The sequence below is a fragment of the Gobius niger genome (genome assembly GCF_951799975.1).
Source record: "Gobius niger genome assembly, chromosome: 11".
NCBI lineage: Eukaryota > Metazoa > Chordata > Actinopteri > Gobiiformes > Gobiidae > Gobius > Gobius niger.
Window position 1 is genome coordinate 23825724 of NC_136862.1, and position 24782 is coordinate 23850505.

Here is a 24782-nt window from a genome sequence, read left to right on the forward strand (position 1 = left end):
AGACGTTCTTTCCTTGGACATTTTCGGATTGCCGTTAAAACGGAGCATCACGGTTGCAGAATATTGTTGAGATGGTTTATTTGGACACTTTTATTATTTATTTTGTGCATCATTGGTGAATAATATTATTTTGGGGCATAAGGGATCTCCAACCAAATTGTAGCTTCTCAAAGACGTTCTAGTGTATGCACTGTTTTCAAGGTCCAAATAAACTCGTGTGGAAAAGTCCTGGTTTAAAAGAATAGGCCTATATAAATAAAGAGGGCACACAGTTCCTCCATGCTGTGGTATGTTCTTACCTGAGCTTAGATGGGTTGATACATACTGGTCTGGTCTTTGTGTGTGTCCATGGAAGAGCGTAGTAGCTTCTAACTTCATCCCCGTTTGGAGCTATAGGAATATACTGGCAGAGGCCAAATGCTATCTTTGATCGTTTTGCGTGACTGAGGGCACACACAAAGACCAGAAAGGTACGCATCAACTCGTCTAAGCTAAGAGCATATTTCAGTATGAAAAAACAGTGGCCTGTTCCATTAAGGGATGTCTCACCCTGGAGACTACAGTAGTTGGAGACTAGCTGGAGACTCGAGTTGCAACTGGTCACGGAGATGTCGCCGAGATGTCCTCTGGAGATAAGGCGAGTCGCCAGGTAGTCTCAGTGTAAAGACATATGTTCGATTTCACTGTATGGTCTCCGGTAGGTCTCCACATGGTCACTGAGAGGTCTCCAAGAGGTCTACGCGAGGTTTCAAACAGTTGTGTCGCGAATACTATTTGTTGTCTTCAGTCTGTGAGACGTTTCTGTGATGTCCCTGCAGTATCTCTAAGACCAAGGAGATCTCAAAGAGACTCCATACGACTATAGACAGACGTGTGACCGCATCAGGTCCACTTTGTAGGTTGAGAGTGTTGTCCACGGGTGCTATTCAAGGATGGGGCTGGAGCAATAGTAAACACAGAGAAGAGTGACTTGCTGTAAAGTTATGTTCAAGCAGTCAAAGAAAGGCACTTCCGTGTACAAAAATGGAAAAGTCCTTTATTTGATCATCATCTTTGTCAAGGCAAAAAAACATGTGTGAATGAACAGGGGCTGGTACCTATTTAACAGTGATACATCATGTGATCAATGAGGGCTGTACATGGTAAGACTCCATACAACTCTTTGAGATCCAACAGGTCTTGGAGACATTGCAGAGACGTCACAGAAACAAATTGTGTTCGCAACATTTCCACACCTACTTGAGACCGCGCAGACTTCTCAAAGACCATGGAACCTGTTCATTTTCACCGACATGACCTGGAGAAACTAGTCTCCGGGCCGGTGAGATTGGCCCTTTCGTCCTGAACTTGCTTTAGTCTTGATCAGCCCTCATTTAGCCCTGATGTAGTTCTCGTTTAGCTTAACCTCTGTTCAAATTTTCAAAAGGTACTAACATACGTGCACAGCCATTCCCCCGATCTTTGACATGACGCCCCTATCCTCAAACAGAGTTCATATTTAGCCGCTGAGGGTTAAGTGTGAAAATGAGTTGGGGATTTGAGCCTCTCATCTCTCTCTCTGTGTCTTCAGCTCAGTGGCGCTCGGGTCCCTCATGATGCCGCCTTCATCTGCAGCCGACTCCTGTCTCCTCTGCTCCGTCTGCTCGCACAACACACAGCCAAATCTGAACCAGTCCAACGATCTAAAAATAACCTGGATCAGCACACGGGGATGAATAGGCAGGTTTGTTTGTTGTCTAACTTGAGAATAAACATCGAGGACTATTCTTAGATTTTTGGACCGGAATCCGTTCATGTTGTGGACATCAACAGTTATTCCATAAAGCCTACACTTTAGCTTTGTTTCCTTTTGTTTTTGCTTCCTCTGTGATGGCAGATGGCATCGTTTAGCAGGGACTGTCTGCAAGCTTTGCCAACAATGCTATAGAAACGAGTAAATATCTGAAATACAGATCAAAACGGCCTTGTCTTTGTCTGCCTCTGGCCTCGTTTCAAAAATAGTCTCCATGATGTAAAATTAGGACCTTTACCACATTAAATAAACAGTTCAACACAACAGTGACGCATGTTTTAATCGCCTAAAGTCCTCAAAGTAACAAATCCACAAATCAGTTGTTTTCAGACTGCATAATACGATGTGTCATGAGGCTGAAGGCATCACTTTTTTCTATATTATTGTCTTTGTATTTTCTTGTGGAATGTCTAAAAGGGAAATTAACAAAAGACCAGATGATTGATATTCGTGACCTTTTCATGTTTTGCACTTCCTGTCATTGTTTTGGACTTGTGTTTGAAATCGCTCTGGCAACAGTTCATTGCATCTGCATAACGACCGAGAAACAACCCCGTCGAGTTTACCACTTTGAAAACTATCACAGCGAAATTAAAGTTAAGAGTTGACGTGAGGGCGACCCTTTTTACTCACTGTACTGAGGCCGATTATCCATGAACCGCCCGTCTGTAGTCGGTGATTTTCTCTGTGTGTAGTGCTCTAAACAACAGCCGTTAATGGACTGAGGTCTTGACCCTGAAGCGTGCGGCTCCAACACGCTCTGCTCTGATAAATGACGCTAACCCTAATGCTCTCATCTGTGACACAAGTCAAAACAAATGACCAAGTTCATATAACGCCTGATCGTCTAGAGGGGAGAGAGGCTGGGAGCTAATATCGAGTATCCCTTTAAGCCGCTTTATGAAATGTATTGTGCTTTAATGTACCTTAAATACTGAGTTGAGGATGAGTGTAATTGTGCAATTTACGGATAATTGCAGCTTTCAAAACACGGCTTTGAACAGTACGTCTGCAGACTCTCTGAGCCCATTTGGCTGCCTACAAAGGTACATTTTATTATAACATTTATTGTCTTCGTAGGTAAATGTATCCTGTCCATACGACCCATCCTTCAACCAACCAAGGGCAATTTGTCAGGAGTAGTACGCGAGTGCCTGCAGTGCAAACATATCTACCAATATTGAACTTGGTGAACCCAACAGACCATGACTTACACTGCATGTGCTTGGAAGGGAAGTTCTGCTCCATGAACAAAGTCTATGCACATTTTTCTTCTGTAAAAAAGTGGATATGTCTCTAAATTATTCATGCCTCATAGCTACGATTCAGATGAGAAGTATAATTCATATTTGTGAGGGCTCTGTCGTGCTGAAATGTTCCATTGTTATAGAGATTTGAATATTGTCGACTGGACTGGGTTGATTGATTTGAGAATGTTTCACTTGTATCTTCAGAAGCTTCTTTTCGCTCTTTTAGTCCAGACTGTAATCAAAACTGAGACTTATTTTGCTTAATTTAGGGCAGTTCGGCTTGACCTGAAGCTAAAAGCTTCATGACCAGAGAGCTTACAGCCTATAGACCAGTGTAACACCTCATTTGAAGGCTCAGGCCTATTATTTGTAACTTTTTTCATGTTGTTTTTTGACATTTTTAAAGTGTTTTTGTGTGTGTGTGCGTGCGTGCGTGCATGCGTTTTCGTAGTTTTCTTTTTTGTCTTTTTTTTTGCTTTTTCATCATTTTTGTCACTTTTTGGTTGCGTTTTCATCCTCATTTTCAGAACTATTTTGAAAATGTTTTCAATTTTTTGTGGGGGTTAAGCAGAGCCAGTGTTGGCCCTTTTGGGGCCCTAAGCAAAAATCCACACGGGGGCCCTACAATGCGCATCCCAAGGCTATTCGAAGAAGAGCGAATCCATTTACGGTCAAAAACAGTTCCACTGTGCAGTAGTGCAGGGCAGAAGTGGAATATAATGACCTCAATTCAGGCCACGCCCCACTGTGAGAGAACCACTAACCACTAAGCCACTGTGTAGCCACTACTAGTCTATTTCCCCCACTTTTTAAAATGGCAAATAGTGTCATTCTCTCACCTTTGGTCCCTGACCCACAGTTTGGGAACCTCTGATTTAAAACTACCTGACCGGCACCTGAGAATTAGCCTGTGAGTAACCCAATTCGTTTAGACAGTGCACACTCAGAGAACCATTGATAAATCAATGCGTTGATTAATCAGTGAAACAACACTGTAGTTTGATTGAGATGCGGGGCCCTTACGGCTGCAGGGGCCCTACGCACCTTGCATAGTTTGTGTATAGGAAAACAAATGGCTCTGGGGTTAAGAGATTAAAATCTGCTCACTCCTGAGGGGAGGGGTCAGGACTGCCACAACCCCACCCAGTACTCGTTTGGACTAAAAGAACTTCACTGTTCAGAAGGGTTTTATTTGTGAACTGGGACGAACTGAGAGTCATCTGAAAAGTCCATCGTGCAGAGGAGACAATCAATCTAACATTTAACTACAAGAGCGAGAAGAAGCTTCAAGATAGAAGCAAAAACATCCTCAACCCACAGTTCGACGATGTTTGAATCTCTACTACGACGTATAATCCATATGTAGGTCAATGGACTGAATTATAGTATTTGCCGTTGGTTTCCGTCCTTCCACTTTTGCCCATCCCCGAAATAACACACTCATTTACAAACAATCAAACTGACAGGTTGCCTTTCAACTCCTTACATTGTCTACACAACAATACCTTCGATTCGCCAGCTTACATGGCCTGGTGCACTCTACACACAAAATGCCCATCTTTGCAGCTGCTTGTTTCCCTCAGCCTCACAATAACAGTGTCTGTAGGAAAGACAAGTGGAATGGTTGCGTCTTTTGTGGACTCGTTTCCCATTGTCTGCTCCACAATGGCTGACATCGCGTTGGAAAACAAGCATTTAGCTGAAATAGTAGTAGTGAACCGCGCTCTTATGGGCAGGAAATACCCTTTGTTTATCTTAATGTATATTGATTCAGCAAATGGCAAATGTCCGCACTTTTACTGTAAATCTGACTTTGAAAGTTCCTTCGCTCGTCTTTATAATGTCTCCATCAGTTTTATTGGGTCGCCTCAGCACTAATCGCCCTTTTCTTAAAGATCTATTCTGACTTAATCTTAATTGTATTCTGTCTTTCTTCTAGTTGCCTCGTCTCGGTTAATTTCACCTTAATTCATTGTACTGACTGTATTTACTGCTTTCATTCTATGCCAAATTAGCTTCCTCTCATATATAGATAAGAGCCAGTCATTTCTAAACTTTAAGTAATAATTGCACGCTGTGATCAGTATTCGATGTGTGTCCTCAAGTGCTATACAAATAAGTGATGTCGTGTTTCTTTTAAGCAACCTCATTTGACCAAAGTGCTTTTCGAGATAAGGCTCATTTATACGACATGAGATTAAAAAAAACAAAAACAGGAAGACAAATTACACAATAAACAGTACAACCCCAAGGTCTCCGACACAGCTGAACTCGAACACTTGAGAAAACAGGTTTCACCTCTCCACCCCCTGCCCTGCCCCCTGTTCTCCATCCTATTCCTTTTTTTTTTATCAGAGCAGCCATCTCCAGCTCGGACCATCTCAGAGAGGCCATCTGCAGGAGATAAAGCTTAGCTGAAACCCCCCTCCACGGTGCTATTTTAGGCTCCCTCCTCTTTTTCTTCTTTCTATTGGCAAACCATAAAGCGGTTACTTGAAACGCTCCCATCTCGAGTTTCTGGTTGCGATAGCGACTTTGAAATCAGTATAATGAGCCGTATTGTCAGGGGAGAAGGCAGGCAGGAGGACAGAAATAGCTGATTCCTCTCCATATGCTGAGGCTGGATGAGTGGCTTAATTGTACTCAAGTTTTCGTGGAGTGGTTGAAACAGACTTCCGCAAGGTTATTTAAAGATGTATATTAATAGCTCCTTACGGATTAAGGTGTTGACCCCTCGTTCCACTTTGCATAATCGTGCGGCAGGAGATGATCCGGTGATTGTACGCGTGGTAGACAAAGTTTGAGAGGCACGGGAAACAGTCAAGGGCACAGAGGAAGTTGGCCACGACATTCCACAAACCCTATTTTGAATGTGATTATGTAACTCGGATCGGCCGAGACTCAAGCTGGACGTTGCTTCTCTTATTACTTCCAGTCAAACAAAGGCACCCGCTTGTCCGGCTGTCTTTATTAAACCCTCCTCCACTGTGTCATTACTCTCCCATATACCCGAGCTGTTTGTCAGTCTGTTTACCCTTCCGCCTGTTTCGGCTTATTTACGGTGAGTATGAGTTCAGCAGCGAGTCGGCTGTTTGTCTTTGATCATTTGCAGCTGTCTGACCGTCGGTGCGCCGGCTCTGTCAGGACGGGGGAGGGGTGATATCAGTTATGACACGGGCTGTATCCGACACAGTTAAGTAAACACTACTTCAAAGCTACTTTTATACGTGTGAATGTATAACGCATTATCCAGGCTTTGGGAGTAAGGGTTCAGTGTATAGTAAGAACCTTGATCCGATGGGGTTTAGAGTACTCCATGCAAATCAAAGACTATCCAGACTGTTTATTTGAAACTCTTTTCTTTTCTTTTTTCTTAGGTTGGTGACATATTTCTCATGTTTATATTTTAAGCTTTGTGCCTCTTGAGCCAATGAACTGCTCTGTAGAAACATACACTGCCTGACGCTTTAATATTTTGTTGGACTGCCTTTAGCTTTGATTACAGCAATGTCAAAAGATCCAGTGTTGCATTCATTTTTTCCCCCCAAGATCTTGTATTGAAGATGGGGGAGTGTGACCGCTGCACGCATAGCCTTCTCCAGCACATCCCAAAGACTCTCAATTGGGATCTAGATCTTTCGAAAAAGACGTCTCATGCAAGACGGATTCTCATTTGTTTGTGAACTGACAAATAGAGTTCACAAAAAGTCGAGAATCCATCTTGAACCGCTCCCGCCTTCACTCAACCAAAAAGATACTAATTAACAATTTGACAATGAAAAGAAAAATCATCCTGGAATACCTGTACCTGCAGGTCTCAGTCATTTCGCTCATCGTTGGCAGGATCCCCTTGTTAAGCTTCCTCGACCATCGCTCGTCCGTTTCCCAGTTGTGCTGCGACCCTCCTCCGCCCCTCCTTCGCCTGGCCTCTCCTCAGCTCGGCTCATCGTTGTCAGCTGGCCGCCCTGGGTCTCATCCTCTACCACCACCAGTGTTCAAACTCCGTCAATCGTTCATCATTGCCGTGTATTTCATAGTTAATGCAATCATGATTCATACCCAATAAAGCTCTCCCAACGCCACTCTGTTTCTGTGAGTCTTTTCCGGTAGAAATGGGCTTTTGATGTGCTTGATCAAATCAACAGCAAATGCTCCAAAAGTGCAACCCCTCCCCCTCCCCTAATGTTATTGGCGATGTAATATGATCCTTGCTCTTGCCAGGTTACCAATGAAACCTGGTATTGTCATCTTGGAGTCTGCCTGTGTCACCAGGGAAGACGCCCTCCACTGATGGAACAACCTGCATGTTCATGTAGTCAGCTGAGTGCATTATTTGAGCGCACGATGTTGCTGAACCAACCCCTGACCATTTGCAGCAGCTGCAGATCATAGAAGTTCATTCATAACAGTTAATGACATTTTCTTATTGGTCAGGCAGGTTATATATCTTTTTATACAGCATCTGTATCTTCTGTATGTCAAGCAATCAGTTGACATAGATACTGTATGTACTAGGAAGATAAAGAACACCACAACAGCCGCTATAGAGAAGTTCTCGTTTATTGGTTGTACTTGTACATCTCCAAAAGGACTAAATGATGCGTATCTAAAGACTTCAGATGGTTCGAACGGTCTCTAAAAGGCAAACTTAGAAACACGACTTAACACCTGGAAACATTGTAACTCTCACAACAGGTTCAATTTGGCTGGTACCTTGTGGTTTGATGTCATTTTGACTTTAAGCGAGTGTGTTTCGGTTCATATAAAGGTACTGCATTAAACTTGGATACTTGGCGGCGCGTGTTGTGAGAATCACTGTGTTGCAGGTATGTCACTGAAAAGCTTCATTGTCATACAACAGCAGACACATCGACACGTTTGTGCTTTTTATCCATGTTTTTCTGTTAAATAGTTTTGGAACATATTCTTTTTCACAAGAACAGACTAGCTTAGATCTGAAAGGTTTTGTATACCAACATGCTCACAACCATTTTTTCATATATATATATTTATATTTTTTTAAGTGTCAGAACAACATACATCGATACATACCCTTGATAGTTGAGATTGTGCCGGGAGTAGAACCAGCACGGTGCTCCTATAACGTGTCTTTGTGTTTTGCAGGCTCGTCAAAAAGGCAAAAAAAGAAAACCAGAAAGCCTGCAGTACTTTGACAGCATCACAATAGGTTTAGAAAACAACTCATACAGACACATAGGGCAACAATCATTCAGAGTGTTCATACATGTTAAGCAAAAAAAAAAAAAAAAACACAACTCTTTTCAGTTTTGTCTATTTTTCACACCAGGCCCCGATTGTTATGTGCTATGTTGTTGAATTTTCTTTCGATCACCAGTCTCATATTGGACACACTGATGGGTTGTGCGTGTGAAATGACAAAGACAAAGTTGATTCCTGACTTAAATACTTTGTGACTCTTCACTGACTTTGTACATTGTGCAAAAAACAGCTGTGTTTTAGTCTAAAAAAAAGGCCTCCTGGTGACTTGGTTTTCATCTTCAGGGACATGCAGTAAAAGCGATCAAGCAAATGTTTTGTAAAGTAAGATTAAGATCCTGTTTTTTTCGCTCTATTGTGCAATCTAGTGTGACCATCTCCAGGTATGACGTTTAAAGGTGCATTGTGTAGCCCGATGTCGTCCACATTCATGCTATAGTTCTAAAACCTGCAAAGAAAGAGGCTTGTCTAACATGGGTAGCCCTTACGTGGTGGCAATGTATCAGAAACTTGGAGAACCTGTTGCAGTTCATGAGTAATTATTTGTATAAAATAGATTTCAAACTATTCAAGAGACCAAAAGCGTCCCTTTTGTTTAGCACTACCATTTTACACAACACACCTTCAAAGCATTTAACACATCACTCTCTTCTTTTCATAAGCCCCAGATTATTTATTATTCAAATTGGATTTTTTTTTTTTTTTCTTTTTGCTTTCTGACTGCACTGAATCCAAATGAGAAACACGGCAAGAATTTGAAAATGTTTCCCCGTCCCTTGATTGTATTCTCTAACAACAATCCGTCCCTATTTAGATTTCTTTTAATATATGTTTATTATATCAATATACATGACAATTATTTTGCTTCATACAGCGCTGTGTACTGTACCGACGGAACAAGACGGCGTCGTGGGCTGTTACATTAAAGTCGACCTGTAAGCGTGGCAAAGATGAAAGCAGCCTCTCCCATTAGCTCCCTATATATGTACACGCTATAATACAGATCGTGGCTCGCTGTGATTTATGGCATTTATTTACATGCGACGTCGCCTGGATGAACATATCTCACCTCAAGCTCCAAAGATAATCGACTTTCAAACGCGAATGAAATCGTTTCGACGTGAAGACAAATGAGTCGTGGCAGTGGGCATTGACGAACCTATCGCACCCAAGTTATTTACTAACCAAGCCACAAAGTGCAGTGAATACAGAAATACTCACGTAACTCTTTATGTGTGATTACGACGTGTGCATATCACGTTGAGATGTGTTCATCCTCTTGAAGGCGCTTCTAGAAAAATAAATAATTAAGCTATAGAAAAGCAGAGGTTATTGATATAAACACACCAGGGGCCTTTAAACGGATGGATTTTGCTTGTGCTTTATAGTCAACAACATAGAGCCTGTGTTATATTGTACTGTAACGAAACTGATTAACTTTCTTTCTATCACCACTACAAACCGTCACATATATAATATCAATATTAGACATACTATACTTCTTTTCATAGTCGCCATGAAGCGCTGTGCTATTTTTCAAAACATAAATATACTGTATGTTAAATAAAATCCTTAGATAAAGAGTTTTTTTTTTCCGATTTTGCAGGAAAGTAACAACAGTTCTGTGATTAGAGATGTGAATACTTTATCTCGATAAATATATCTATAAATAGTTTCCTCTTTTATATGAGCATCATCTTCGTAAGACCATCCGCCATGCTTTATCTATACAAAGAAGTGGGTTTCATGTAAGAATTGTACAACTTATCTCTTTATTGTGGGCAGAGTAAAGCTACATATTAGTGATGGGTTGATGCAGTTTATCAATTGTGGTGCCTGTAGCAAAAGTGCAGGGCTTTTTCAAATTGTATATATTGGGATCTGATCAATGTTGCGTTCTTTGGTAATGGATTGAAACTAAAAAGACTCTCAACACCCGTCTCTTGTACATACGACAATTGTGTATCCGCTTTAATATGAATGAGTTATTTGAGAAATATTGGTGGCTTTACGTGGTTTCATTTGTGCATTTTTCTCAATTATTGCATGACACCCGCCGTCTCCTTCTGTCAACGTAAAAAGCCTTAAACGTCTTCCCCCGACTCTTATGCAAATGCAGGCTGTAAACGAACTCAAAACGCATACATTACCCGATCATCTCGGCCATTGACCTCATTTGTTACCAAAAACAAGCGCCGCATCTATCCTCTCCATTACGGCGCGCAATTATCGGAGACTATTGATTAACATGTCAACGGTGCGTCCAGTGGGCATCAGTCAGTGTCGACGAAGTCAGCAAACCCCGCAGTCCTGCCCTTCTCTGTCCAGATTCCTGACAAGTGATACTGAAAATGGCTGAAATTACTGCATGAATTACAATGTGGTGACGTGAAGTGAAACGAGAAACACTGTACAGTGAACGTGATGAAGTGACAGAGCAAATGTTTGTTATTCACTCACACTATAGGGCCTAGTAATGGAATGAAGCTAGTAATTACACACCTTTGATAGGCGACAGTTCAGTTCTGTTCGGGTTATCTTGTGTATAAAAGTGTCCCTCAACTGGTGGGTCACGGCACCAATGTGGGTCACAGAAACTTTATTTTTTAGGGGGTCACGGGTCTTTGCCAAAACTAAAGCAGTTGGTAAAGTGTTTTGATTTTGAGAGTCAGCACATACTCAGCTAGCAGTTTGTCATGATAGGTCAAAAGTGGGTCTGGAAGCTATGAAAACCACTGATTCATAATGTGTGCTGTTGCATGACGGTTAATTATACATCTCATACTTCCTCATTCGTTCTCTCACATCTTAATTTTGTGTCCCTATGTCGTGCTCCGATCAACTCTTACTCTTCTGAATTGTTGCTTTTAAAGTTGAAAAAACTGAACGAAAAGTAGCAGTACAATTGTTTTCTCATAGGTGCTTGCCTTTTACTTTTGACCAGAAAAGCGACTTTTAAACATTTGTGACACTGTAAGACAAGAGACGGAAATAAATGTTTCATTCCAACTGTCCACCGTAATTGTACTGAAAGTGAATTGTTAACCATAAGAGCGGTGTGCTTCAAAGATCCTCTTTTTGGCCTGTTGTAATCAGCTGTTGCATTGCCCTCGCTGCGGGCAGTGGAATGGGGTATTTTTAGTCTGAGCTCAGTCGGGACGGCTTCAATTACTAATGGATCCTGATGCAGATTCATCAGTGACCTCCGGGGGGCCACCTGCTGCACTCACACCATGCACACACAATAAATGAACCATGTCTCGTGTGAGGATTTGTCAATAGAAAGATGACTGCTTGACATTGAGTTTTGGGGACAGAAAGTGTTGTTGTCAAGACCAAACAGAGAGAGATCTTCAATTGCTTATATTTTGTTCATGTTTGAATTAGGACCAAGCAGAAAATAAGACTTTTCATTGATGACGTGCCACCATAATATAAACTGTGGTGACCGAAAGACCAGGAAAGTTAACCACAGTCTTTGGAGAAAAAGCCACGTAGAGAAAATGTCCACATTGATTACTCCGACCATTTTTTTCCCCAAGCAAATAAGTAAAATATCACAGACCATTCAAATCACAATTCACTGGTCTTGAGTACAACACGATTGTCCCCTTGCAACCATTAAGTTACCCATGCCTCTCGAAGCTGGAGGGTTTGTTCTGTGGTATCCATTGCTGTCAGTGAGCGCAGTGAAATTGATAAAAGCTCTGAAGCATCCAGCAGTGCACAACACATACAGTTTGTAACATCCTACGTGAAACTACATACGCACAACAGGAGAGCAGTTCTTTCTGCCTTTTGTTTCCAGTCATTCAAGTCATTCTTGAGTTGAAAATCCAGACGTATTTGAGCCCAGATCAGAAATCTTAGACCACTTTACTCTGTCAGAGAGCAGTTTTTGTTGCTTCGTTAATTGGGTTGCATGTCCTCCTCCCAAAATGTTAGTCTCATATATGTATATATCCAAAAGTCTTGATCAAAAGTGTGTAAATTTGTAAACTTGTATTTTGCCTCAAACGCGGTACTTTCTAATCAGCTCGGTTTGCCAATTGTACTTCCTTTCCGGAAATCTTTCTGGGATCTTAATTTTGTGAAAATCCTGGATGCACTTCTCCAGCTCCTCCTCCACCGTTAGCTTCTCTTTCACCGGCCGTTTCTTGCCGCTCCCGGATTCCCGGATTAAATCGCTCTTCCTCCTCGGTTCGGACTTCTGCAGCATGGCCACGGGGCCTTTCTTCATGGGTCTATCCAGGGTTTGGACGTTGGCGTGTGGGTGCTGTTGGGGGCGTGCCACGGGGCCACGGATCACCGTTTCCTGGGGGGAGCCCACCTCGGAGTTGCTTTCCGAGCTGGAGGTGGAGATGTCGTTGATGGAGGTGCCACTCTCGCCCTCGCCGTCGCCTTTGTGGTTCTTGCAGCAGCAGTCGCACGGAGGGGAGGACCAGCGAGACGGGCCGCCTGGAAGAGAGGCAAGAGAAGACGTGTTTTAGAGATACAGTAGAAATGTTGGTTGGCACAGTAATAGCATCATAATAGAATGGAAATAGCATAGCTCACACCTAAATTCATAGAAAAAACAGCTTGTTACAGATCTGTAGCAAAAATTGACCACCAGCCGTGTTTTTTTAGAGGGAATACGAAGGGTAAAAAAAAAGGGTAAAAAATATTGTATATTCATAGCCATAGAAAAGCTGCTCCATGATGAAAAGCATTCATTAAAAGATATAATTTACCTCCTAAAAACATATTTAATTTGATTTGCCTGTTTGTAATTCATGCCTACATCAGAGCTATATTTATGCACCTCAATCCGAGGCTTAGTCACTGAGAGCATTCAAAGAGAAAAGGAGACAGTTGCACAAAGGTGGTTAGGAATTAGCATGGCAGCTTGGAGAGGGTGAAAGAAGAGGCACCGAGGCTCACACAAAGGCTAAAAGATAACTCATGCCAAAACAGCAACAAAGTACATGACATCAGGGACGGACTGGCAACGATCCAGTGCTGTGGAGGGAGTGAGCTGGTGGAGTAATGTCTGGAGAGTCTACTATCTCTTCAAAAAGGAAAATAGTTGCAGTTACACGTTTCAGTTGTGCAAGACTTGAAAAGATATAGCGCTAGCAACATCACTGGATATATTTCGACCCGTCTAAACTGTTTATACTGAAAAATCTAGTCTTTGGTCTCGTTTGTTGGTGTTACAGAATTGAGTTCATTGACTAATCAATCACAAGTGCCAAATGCTTTGCTTAGAGATACAAAAGTTTGTGAAGCCATTAAAGCAGAACTAAGTAACTCATGCCCCTACAGGCCATAAGCGCCACTACAGGTGTCAAAGCATAATGCCTTTTTTTTTACTCATTAATTGTCCGTGAGAGTAAATACTACACTGACAGAAGAGACAAAGGCAGAGAGGGATATTGTGCATCCAATTACACAATGGAGATCATTTTTTTCACACAAACTTGGCTGTAAATACTGTGTAAGTGGCACTAGCCCACAGTTAGCTTTGCCTGTTAGCCTGTTAGCTTCTTCGTGATTCCATTAGTGTGTATTGGTGATGCCGACCTGGAGGCAGGAAAGTTGCAATTGTGGTTTTCTGGCCAGAGAAACCAGGGGAGGTGAAAGACCCTCCAATCATCCCATTAACAGTTGTAATACCCCCAGAGGGACTACTAAAAGGATCTAAGCCTATCATTTGATTTGTATATTTAGTGGTTTATTTGGTAGTGACTGTGCATGTTCATGAATACACCACGCTGGATCCTCTCACACTGGCACACTCTAACACACTCTCATTCATCCTGGCCTATTGTACATGTTTTCATGTACCAGAATACCCAGAGGAAACCTATGCAGACAAGGGGAAAACGTGCAAACTCCACACAGAAAGGCCCCGTCCGGGTGGGAATCGAACCCAGGACCTTCTAGGTGTGAAGAACTGTTTATTTATGATGGGAAATTGCCAGTGAGCCAGAATGGTAAATGGCCTCAACTTATATAGCGCTTTTCCACCTATAGACACTCAAAGTGCTTTACAGCAAAGAACCACTCACCCATTCACACTCTCATTCATACACCAATGTGCACAGTGGGTGAAGTGTGAAGACAGTGTGCAACTTCAGGAAGCAGGATTCGAACCCCAAACCTTCCGATCATGAGACTACCCACTCTACCAACTGTGCCACTGTCGCCCCAGATTGTTTGGCATTCTATCAAGGATCGTGTCAAGGACTGTTACCGTTTCTATTATCCTGTTCACCAGGTTGATGGTTCTATTTATTATGATTCCTTTGCGGGATTCGCTTTACAAGCCTGAGTTGATGAGCGTCTCAAACACGTAGTCGTCATACAATCTACACCTGATGTGGTGGTTTAGCTACTTTTGTCCAGCTCACAGAAGTAAAGCTACCTATCTGCATCACAATCACCTACCACCTATTGTATCTTTCCCTCCCTAAGTGTCTTGCACAAGGAGAAGAGTCTGCACTTGCTGGAGCTGAGATTCGAACCACCAACCTTCCAGTTTTACAAGGCTTTCTTATCTGAACCACGGTCGCTCCAGGGAATGATAACCCGTGAAATGCTTGTGGAGTTTCGATAGAAGTCTCGAGTTGAACAGAGTTATTAACACCAACAAAATGAGCAGATAGACTATTCGACTTTGCTTTCCCTCACTTACAAGAGCAAGTTCAAAGGTTTTCTGCACCCATTTGTCTCACTCGTTCTGTTGTCCCTGTAACTGTAGCACCTCGAGTCGCATCCCCGCCAACTCGGCCAGCCCCATTTTACATAAAACTGCCACTTCAACTACTTTAGGCCAACCTTGTACAAGCAGAGAGAGTTTGTTAATGCCAGCGGGTCAACGACGCGTTTGACCACCGGTTCATGCCGTAACGAGGCGACGGCAGTGCAATCGGAGATACCAATCTGTTCGGCTCAGCGGAAAGAGAATCCAGCTGGAGTCAGAGGATGGCCTCACCGCTCAAGAGCAGGAAGCAAGCATTTATTTTTCATGTAAACTCTGTGAATTATTAACATGCTTCTGTTCTCGATGGACCGACGTTGTTGTTGTTTTTTTTTTTTAATGGACTAATTGCAACCGTTGAGGAAAGGCCCCATTAAACCAATTCATACTACATTAATGATTATTACCTTTCATCAGCTCATTCGAGTAATGTGCGTCAGAAGCTTTGACGCTTTCCACCCACAGCTACAGTACAGACTTAAGCCAGCAGTAGCAGTGGTAGCAGAGAGGCTTTGCACTCTGCTGTAATGAAATAAACATCACCTATCAAAACCAGTGACAGAAGTGGAGCACAACACGGGCTCTAACACGACCAGGAACTCTTTAATTAGACTGTACACTGCAGCGACTTCGGCTCCGCGTTTTCAATGCGGTGCAATATAATCTGCTAACCTGTTCAGAACAGTGCATTCGGGTTTGTAGTTTGAAGATGCGATGTGTAGCAGATGCACGTAGATTGTAAACATTATTTTACACCACAGAATGGTAAGAGATTATAGTTCAGACTTCTCATATAAGCTTGAGGAGTAGAAAGTGATTTATTGTCATTATGCTATAATTGTGCAATGAAATTTGGCTCGCCTCTTTCACCTCTTACCACCCGCCTTACAGCAGTAGTAACTTGTTTACCTTAATAAATCCTTTCCGTAGTCCCTCTGGGATTAATAAATGTGTGAATGGGATGATTGGGGGGTCTTTCATCTCCTGGCCAGAAAATTACAATTGCAACTTCGCTGCCTCTGGGTCGGAGCCACACTAATGGAATCTTGAAGAAGAAGCTAACATGCTGAAGGGCAACGCTAACTGTGGATTAGCACCATTTAAACAGTATTTACAGCCAAGTTTGAGTGAAAGAAATGATCTCCATTGTGTAATTGGATGTATAATATCCCACTCTCCCTTTGTCTTTTCTGTCAGCGTAGTATTTGCTCTCACGGACAATTAATGAGTAAAAAACTGTAACATGCTACAACACCTGCAGTGGTGTCTAGGCCAGTGTAACACCTCATTTGAAAGCTTAGACCTACAAAACTGATCTAAATGGATCTTTTTCCTTTGTTGTCGCCGTGTTGTCGTTACTTTTTTCAAATTGTTTGTCATCTCATTTTGCCACTCTCATGTTGCTTCTTTCTTGCTTTTGTGTGGCTTTTTTATTGCGTTTTCGGCACTCCTTTGCCACTTTTTTTGTTGCCCTTTTGCTTCTTTTTTTGCTCTTTTGTCACTTGCTCTTTTGTGGTGTTTTTTGTCAAATAGTTTCTTCTTGCTTTTGTCGCTATTTTTATGCTTTTTTTTTTCAAGAATATGTTAGATTTGGGTAAAGCCAAACAGGGAAAATGTGCTCGGTTCAGGTGGGGATTGAGTGGTTAATACCCTCAAACCACTCAGACACCATGCCGCCTTCTGACCAATTACCGTGTTAGCAAAAGCTCATAACAATCACCCTTAAAGAAGCATTTCCTCCTTGTGCACTAAACTGTGAACATGCTGATCTTAATCTCTGAACAGATAATGATGAAGTATCAGTATAAATTAAGTACAACAAAGTCCCTTACTGTAGAAATGCTTGTGGGCCGATGCAAATAATACATTATGTAAGCCATAAAAAAAGGCTGCACTGAATTCATTACTTCATTGCAGAGGCTGTCGACACAGAATGGAACCACATCTCAGTCAGTTTGGGTCAGTGCTGCTCTGGCTGAGAGGATTATATTATATTTTGTACAGATTTCTGATTCTGATCCTTATAATTTGCACCTCACCTCAAAACCAAAGGGACAATAACCATTAAAATTTGTCGCTGGTTATTTTCTTGAGTTGTGACCATTGACTAGGGATGCACCGATCCAATAGTGGTATCGGATATCAGAGCCGATACTGGAAAAAATGTTAAGTATTGGCTACAGATATCTAATAGATACTGAACAGATACTTTTGGCTCTCAATGCCTTAAAACACAATTTTTACCACTTTTTGTTTTTTACCATTTTTACCAAGAACTTAGAGAATTCAATCGCTGACTTCCTTTTAACCTTCGCAATTGTATTTTTGTTGGCAATAACATGCTAAAGCTAGCGGGAGCATGCTAATGCTTGCAAAAACTAATCAAGGCTGGGTCAGAAACTATGAAAGAAATAGCCTACCTAAAGTAGCCAAATAAAATAAAATTGGCCAAAGCTGAAGCCAAGTGTTTGTATTTTAGTTTAAGAAACAACTGATCTAACATGTTTGTAATGATCAGATCACTTAATGTGAGTTGTATATTAATGTAACCTAAAGCCTGTCATATACCCAAGGATATTTAGTGCAGAAAAGTCATCCCTCAACCTTTTAGTTTATCCAAGAGTTTGTCGATATAATGGATAATTGATCTGAAACAATAAAATATGACTTTACTGATCTTATAATGGAGAAGAGTCAATAAATGAACTTTTAAGAAAGTCTCTTGGTATCGGTAAATATCGGCAGATACTCAAACCCCAGTATTGGTATCGGTAGCAAAAAAGCTGGATCGGTGCATCTCTAGTTGTGACATATTGTGCGCCTCTACACTCATATGGAATCAAATGTTTTAAAGTGTTTTTTTATTGCAGATTTTCTCAGCGATAAATACTGTTCCCTGGCAAAGATTATCTCGGCGCACGCATTGTTTTTGAGCTATTTGCAAGCTAATTTACATCATTGAGTAGACCATTGCCGCCATGATTGATGACACGAGTTGTAATTGCCGTTTGAAAAATGAACACGACTCCAGAGAAATGCCACATCTGGAGTGGAAAGCTGTATTTACTGTACGGCCATAACATCAGCAACTGTGTTTTATTGCAATGTGTATATTATAACTGTTACTGTAATGTAAAAATGTAAACAAGTTAAGCAAGACGCCACTGTACATACACCATGCTACACTGCTGGTTTTGTCTTTCTTATTAGGCTAAGATTTTTAATTTTTTTTTTTTACTTGTGGCAAGCTATTTGCAAAGTGCAGAAGTCTGTCTCCCCCTGACAACAGCAGATTCGCTCACAATTGCTTGGCGTATAATTGAATTTTGAACACTACTTTGGCTGACTTCAAAGCTCCAGCATTGAGTCGGTGAAATGAAAGCAGCAGTGTGCTATCTGCAGCTCCGCAAACAATTAGCATTTGGCATTTTCCCCACAGGACACATTAGTATGCACTGTGGATGCATCACGCACCAGCCCAGGCGTATTTGCTCTCAAACCATTTTCTCTGTTAAGGCAAGTCAGAAAAAATGATCGAGCGAATATGAGACTTTGTAAAGTGGTATTGGAATGTTTGAACAAATTAATTATAGCATTAAATAAAAGTAAAATATCAGACCAAATTAGAAGTCACTGAAAAGGAAAATGTCAAAAAGAGAGGGAAAAAAAACTATGTAAATAAACCCAGTGGTGAGCTGGAAAAGACAACGAAAGACTATTTTCTAGGTCCAGAGAAATTTAACTTGACAGCAGTAAGTATCGTGGGCCAGCAAGATGCATATAGTCACGCAAACACTCTTCGTATAAATTGATCGCATTATGACTGAGGTATTGAAATCAGATATAAACGCTTTGCATTGTGGAGGAGCAATTTGGCGAGCGTGAGTGAAGAAACTGATTAAAAGAAAAAAGCTTAAGGGACAGGAATGGGTGGAAAAAGTCCAGGATAAGAAAACGAAAGCCATCTGCAACATGTGTAAAACCCGGGTAAATAAGATATATGTTTAACCTCTTAACCCCCACCTTAAAGGAATAGGCCACCGTTTTTACATACTGAGATATGTTCTTACCTTAGCTTTGACGAGTTCTTTAGGACCTGTCTGATCTTCCCCCGTGCCTTCAATCACGTAAACACAGCGCAGACGGCGTTAGCATTTAGCCTCTCGGCGTTAGCATTTAGCCTCTCGGCGTTAGCATTTAGCCTCTATATTGTAAGGCGTAATAATACCAGGAGTAGTTCGAAATCCGCGCAGTAATCTTCTCTTTACTGCGCAATAATCTTCACTTTACTGTGCGGATGCCAAATTACTCCTGGTATTACTACGCCTTACAATATAGTTCCCCCTTTTATCCGCTTAGAAAATCCACATTGTTTAATTTTGTGTAATTATACTTTGTAGTGGAACACTTCACGTAACCATATTTAAATAGGGAAAACGTGGAAGAGCTTGGTAGCTTCTATCTCGACCTGTTTTGGAGCCATAGTGGAGAGGGGGAGGGGCTAAATGCTAACGCTGTCTGCGCTGTGTTCACGTGACTGAAGGCACGGGGTAAGATCAGACAGGTCCTAAAGAACTCGTCAAAGCTAAGGTAAGAACATGTCTCAGTATGTAAAAACGGTGGCCTACTCCTTTAACTGAGCACATTTGTTCCAGTTTGCTATTACCCCCCGAAAAACATCTAATTGGCAAGGAGAATGGGACGTTAACAAAGATGAAATCGCAACAAAACAGCCACTAAAGAGCAAACACAAAAGCGATGAAAAAGAGGCAAAAAAAAAATCTGTTTTGTTTTAGCTTTCAAATGAGCCATTAGACTAGCCTATTCACCTTATTCCACCCCGTCCACTTTTGCCTCTTTTCTGTCACGGATCGGCACTTGATTGACTTGGTTGATTTGAGTAAAATCTCCAATGTTCATTTGTACCAACAAGTCAACTCTGCACGACCTGAAAACAGCTTTGTGTCCGTGTAGAACTGATTTTCTTGTGAAATCTGCAGACCTATGTAAACTAATGCAAGTGAATGTGTGGGCACAAGTCACGGTGGCGCCCACGGGAACTTCCGGAATAAGGTGAATAGGCTCCAGTCCAGAAGCTTTAAGATTCGGGTAATGCTGGACTGGAGAAAATGCGTTTGGTTAAGGCTAAGAGGTGAACATGGTCTCCTGACTGTAGAAGCTCCCATGTGAAAATAAACCTGTTCCAATATTTTCCTGCCAACTCACGTCATTTGGTTCGCTAAACCTCCGGATGTCACAATTTGTGGCGCTGACCAACTGAATGTCCAGGTCGATCCGAAACCTGAAACTCCTGGGCTGAAATGAAGTCCCAGCATGCCACTGCCTGTGCCGGATTTTTTACTTTTCCATACGCCAACTCAAAACAATTGTTCAAGAGGATGAGTTTATAAGCACATTTCAGATCTTTGGGGGAGCACAGTAAATGTTACAAAAGCTAAAGATTAGGAGATCCAATACTCGCCAAAATAGATTTTCCCACTATGAGTGAACAAAAAAAGTATCCCAACTGTCTAGCTCTTGACTTCTATTATTAGATGATGAATAAATTACATTTTCCATGGCATAACATTTTCTCCCAGTGATTCCCAAAGGCTTCCTGCATCGACACTCTTTATAAATATCCCCAGGTTTGTATAGCACACGCCGCTGTAAAGACGTCCTGTGGAGAAAAGGGGGATGCCCTTTTCTCGTCAATCAAACCGCAAGCAGCCATTTTCAAGATTAGCACTGCAGGAGTGGTTGTCGCACTGTACATTTTATACAAGGAACTATCATCATACTTATGACAATCATGCTTAAAAATATATGGCGCAAACCGGTAAACTCAACCATTCATGGGCAGCAATTAATAATTCAGTGAGTTCATGGTAATTTTCCCTTTTGTGACAGACTTGATGATATTTGTTAACAGTCATTTCACAGGATCACAAAAACCCAAGTAAAGACTGTGAAATGAAAAGTCTGTACGATGCTCCTGAAGTCGTGTTGAAGCCGTCTCTGTGGTTTCAGTAACTTCAGCGCTATAGCCCAAATTTAATCCAGTTATCTCAATTTATAAGCGTGATATGATGCAATGCAGCACTCCTCGCTTGTACCCAGTTTGTCTCATTTGAGAATCTGGGCTGCAGTGGCTTAGACGTCGTCTGTATAAATCGGTTGTGGCAGCTGTCGAGATGTCAGATATTGCTCTCCTGATCGCTGTAACTCCGGCGGAAAAAAAAAGAAAAAAAAATCTCACGCCTTTTGAACTTGTTGCAAAATAGCAAGCATAAACTGAGCTTGTGTTGTCACCGTGCATCCCATACGGTTTCCGACCACAGATTGTAAGAACTGTAATCTATGACTCTCTGTTGCTCGTCTCGTCGTGATGCATGTAAATACATTGAAGGGATTCTGTAGAGTTAAGCCAGTGTCTGTTGCTGTTGCTCACTCACTCGGAAAACAACCAGATTAAGAATTAGAAATCTTTCTCACGAAGCTTGGGAACGCACTTTTCCTGGTTCAAAACGTATTTGCATTTGGAAGCATAGCTAATTTAAAGGGATTAAGTTTAAATTTTCCTCCCCCTACATGTTGTCCTAATGTGTAGAATGAGCCCAGACCTATTCACCACAACTGCCACTTAAATCCTGCACTGTCACTCAAAAAGTTGTCCGAAGTGCCATCATGCACAAGCTTAATAATATTAAGCTTGTAGAAGCTGCAGTTACGTATAAAACCTGAGGTGGCAGTAGTGAGCATAACATGGTCAACTTGCATCTATCCCCTTTAAATAAAAGGGTATTGTTTAGCCTTTTCAACATTTATTCATCAGCCCCACATATACAAGGACAATGACATTTAAATCCAGTCACTGCACATTTTGCAGCACATATTAAAAATGGCAGCATATAGTGGTAAATAACAGCCGTCTTCACAAATATGTTTACCGGAATTCACTGGAGATACACTATATGTTATTGATTCATGCTTTATTCTGATTCTGTGAGTCTCCTGAACATAGGCAAGACATAAAGCAGAACTAAGTAACTCATGCCCCTACAGGCCATAAGCGTCACTGCATGTTGCGTTGTTTTTTACCCATTATTTGTCTGTGAGAGTAAAATACTACGCTGACAGAAAAGACAAAGGGAGAGAGCGATATTATGCATTGTGCCACAACTCAATTACACATTTATATATTTTTTATATTTTTGTCCTCTCAAATTATGGCTGTAAACACTGCTAAAGTGGCGCTAGCGCACAGTTAGCTTTGCCCGTTAGCCGCATTACCTGAATTGCTCCGCTCTTAAACCGCGAAAGTCGAAGGTAGTTGAGTAAAGTCTCTCAGCTGTTGCCAAAATGAGTTTCTAGTTCTCATAAACCCCTTCCGTAAATCCCGATTGTTCACTTGAGTCACTTCGAAGCTCGTTCATAGTGATACAAAGTTGAGGCGTAAACACGGCGGACTGTCAATGCTAACAATGTGCTAAAGTAGCCTCTGACTTCCTGGTTCACGCTGGAGGAAAATAGCTATATTTAAACAAACAACAGCGCGCATGGTTTGTTTTTCTTTCACACAATATGGTGCCAAATTAATTTTACTCTACGAGATAATAATTGGATTACCACAGCTTTAAGACCAACAACCGTAGTATACTGCAATTGCTAGTCCAAAGATTTCACAAAGTCAGCTCAATCAACACAGCTGGATTGTCATGTCAAAACATGCATCCATCCATCCATTTTCTTCCACTTGTCCGTTGCCGGGTCATGGGGGCAACCGATCGAGTTGCCCAAATCACATTGCACCAGCCCCTTATGGCTCCTCCTGCAGGTAGTGGGTCCACAGAAGGATGGAAGGATTCTAACCAGGCCTGTTGGTCTCTCATAAGGGGCTTCTGAACCGCTCTTTGTCTGACCCGTCACCTAGGACCAGTTTGCCATGGGAGACCCTACCAGGGGCACGATGCCCCCGACAACAGAGCTCCCAGGATCATTCGGGCGCTCAAACCCCTCCACCACGTTAAGGTGGCAGGTCCAGGAGGGGCAGGTCAAAACATTTCACGAATAAACAGAATCCTATGGTATTGTTTTGCACAACCAATTGTGAAAAAAATGATACAGTGCCCCCCAACCTGTACATGAGCACTTAGCAGGGTCTATAGAGTTCAGGAATGTGATGTCATACCGCTAAGCATCATGGGATTAGCACCAATAATAAACTAATGGAGATTTTAAAAGGTAAAATACTGGAGTTACACTTGGACACCACAGTGTAATAAATGTACCTACCAGTAGCAGCTCAGCAGCTAACTGAGTTGTTCCACAGCTTTTATACTTTTTTTTAGCTCATGTTAGTCTATGGAAAATGTATGCAAACAGCTGCAAAGATGGCAGATCTCCATGGTAATTGTGGATTTTCCCGAACTCTATACTTGGAAATATTTCAGATGCAAAAAGAAAATTAATTCATTCATTATTCAATCAGAACCTGCAAATGACATTTGGGCAGATGTATTCATAATATTTTAAAGCATTCACTTCAACCCTTGTATTTTATGTACATGCATGACGTCCTTCTTTGCATTAGCTATTTTTAGCCCCTATGTTAAAAGGTCATGCTTCCCCTCACGGCTGTTGCTCTTGGGAACATATAGTACAGTATAAGATGATGAACCATAACTGAAGGCTGGGTTATGCCCATTGCTCTTTCTCTATTTTCTCCCCACCTCTTCTCTTCCATCTTACAGTACAGTATACTCCCCAACTATGTACATTGTGCTGTAGCTACTCCCCGGGCCATCCCTCCATGTGCCCGTGACTTTGGCCTTGGATGTATTATCTGCGCGCTGTGGGGCAGATAGGTGCAGGCGGGTGTCAGGTGGGGTTTTCCTCTGTGTCAATGCACGTGTCAGAGCTGCCGAAAGCCCCTCTGGTCAGCATCAGTCACCCCCCGGCGCTGCCTGTATACACTATATGGGACTCCCTATGATTCATTCGATCTAATATTGTAGCTTTTCCAGTCTGCTGAGCCGCGCTGTAATGCCTGTCACATGTCATTACGGGCACACACGGTCACGCGGGTAGAGATAGGGTCCTGACAGCTTTGCTTATGTACAATATTGATCTGAGCAGAAAACCTCCATGCTGTAAATGGAAAGTTGTTTAGCCGTCAGTGCTCAGCAAGTGTATTACCAAATGAATTGCAAGTGATAGTAATCTGATTTATACAATAACCTACGGGAGTCCAAAATTCGAAATCTATCAAATCTATAAATTGTCTATAGATTAAAATGAATGAATTTCTAAAGCACAAATGACATTTTCTCTAATTAAAATGAATAAAGCTTAAGATCACAGATGACCCAGAATTCACCGACTCCCGAGCACCATCAGTGATACACTCGCCACAGTTTGAGAACCACTGGTGGCAATAAACAAACATAGATACCAACACTTATTCATTGTCATGGCGTGGGTGCGTATGAACCAATGGCTGCTTTGTGACCGCGACACTAGGGCCCAACATTGCCCGCCATTGCTGTAGTACCTCCATATATGGACGGCCAAACAAGCTAGTTTTCCATTAGAAAGCATTGCACTTTACACACGTTTTAAGCAACTGTAAAGCCTGGTTTCTAATTTTTTAAACTTTCTACAGCTAGATATTGTTCCTGTGATAACGCTGGGTTAGTCACAATTAAAGAAACCAGGCTGGTTTTCATAAAAGAACATTTTTAAAAAAATCTCATAT

The 24782-nt window shown here is 41.8% G+C and overlaps 1 protein-coding gene across 1 annotated transcript in view; it reads right to left on the bottom strand.

Annotated features, from left to right (window-relative positions):
* Window positions 1-10952: 10952 nt before the first annotated feature.
* Window positions 10953-24782, bottom strand: part of kctd16b (potassium channel tetramerization domain containing 16b) — a 253624-nt gene continuing 239794 nt past the window's right edge. The window contains exon 2 of the mRNA XM_079565991.1: window positions 10953-12738. Coding sequence (XP_079422117.1) covers window positions 12293-12738 — 446 coding nt within the window. The 3' untranslated portion in view covers window positions 10953-12292. The remainder of the gene's footprint in view (window positions 12739-24782) is intronic.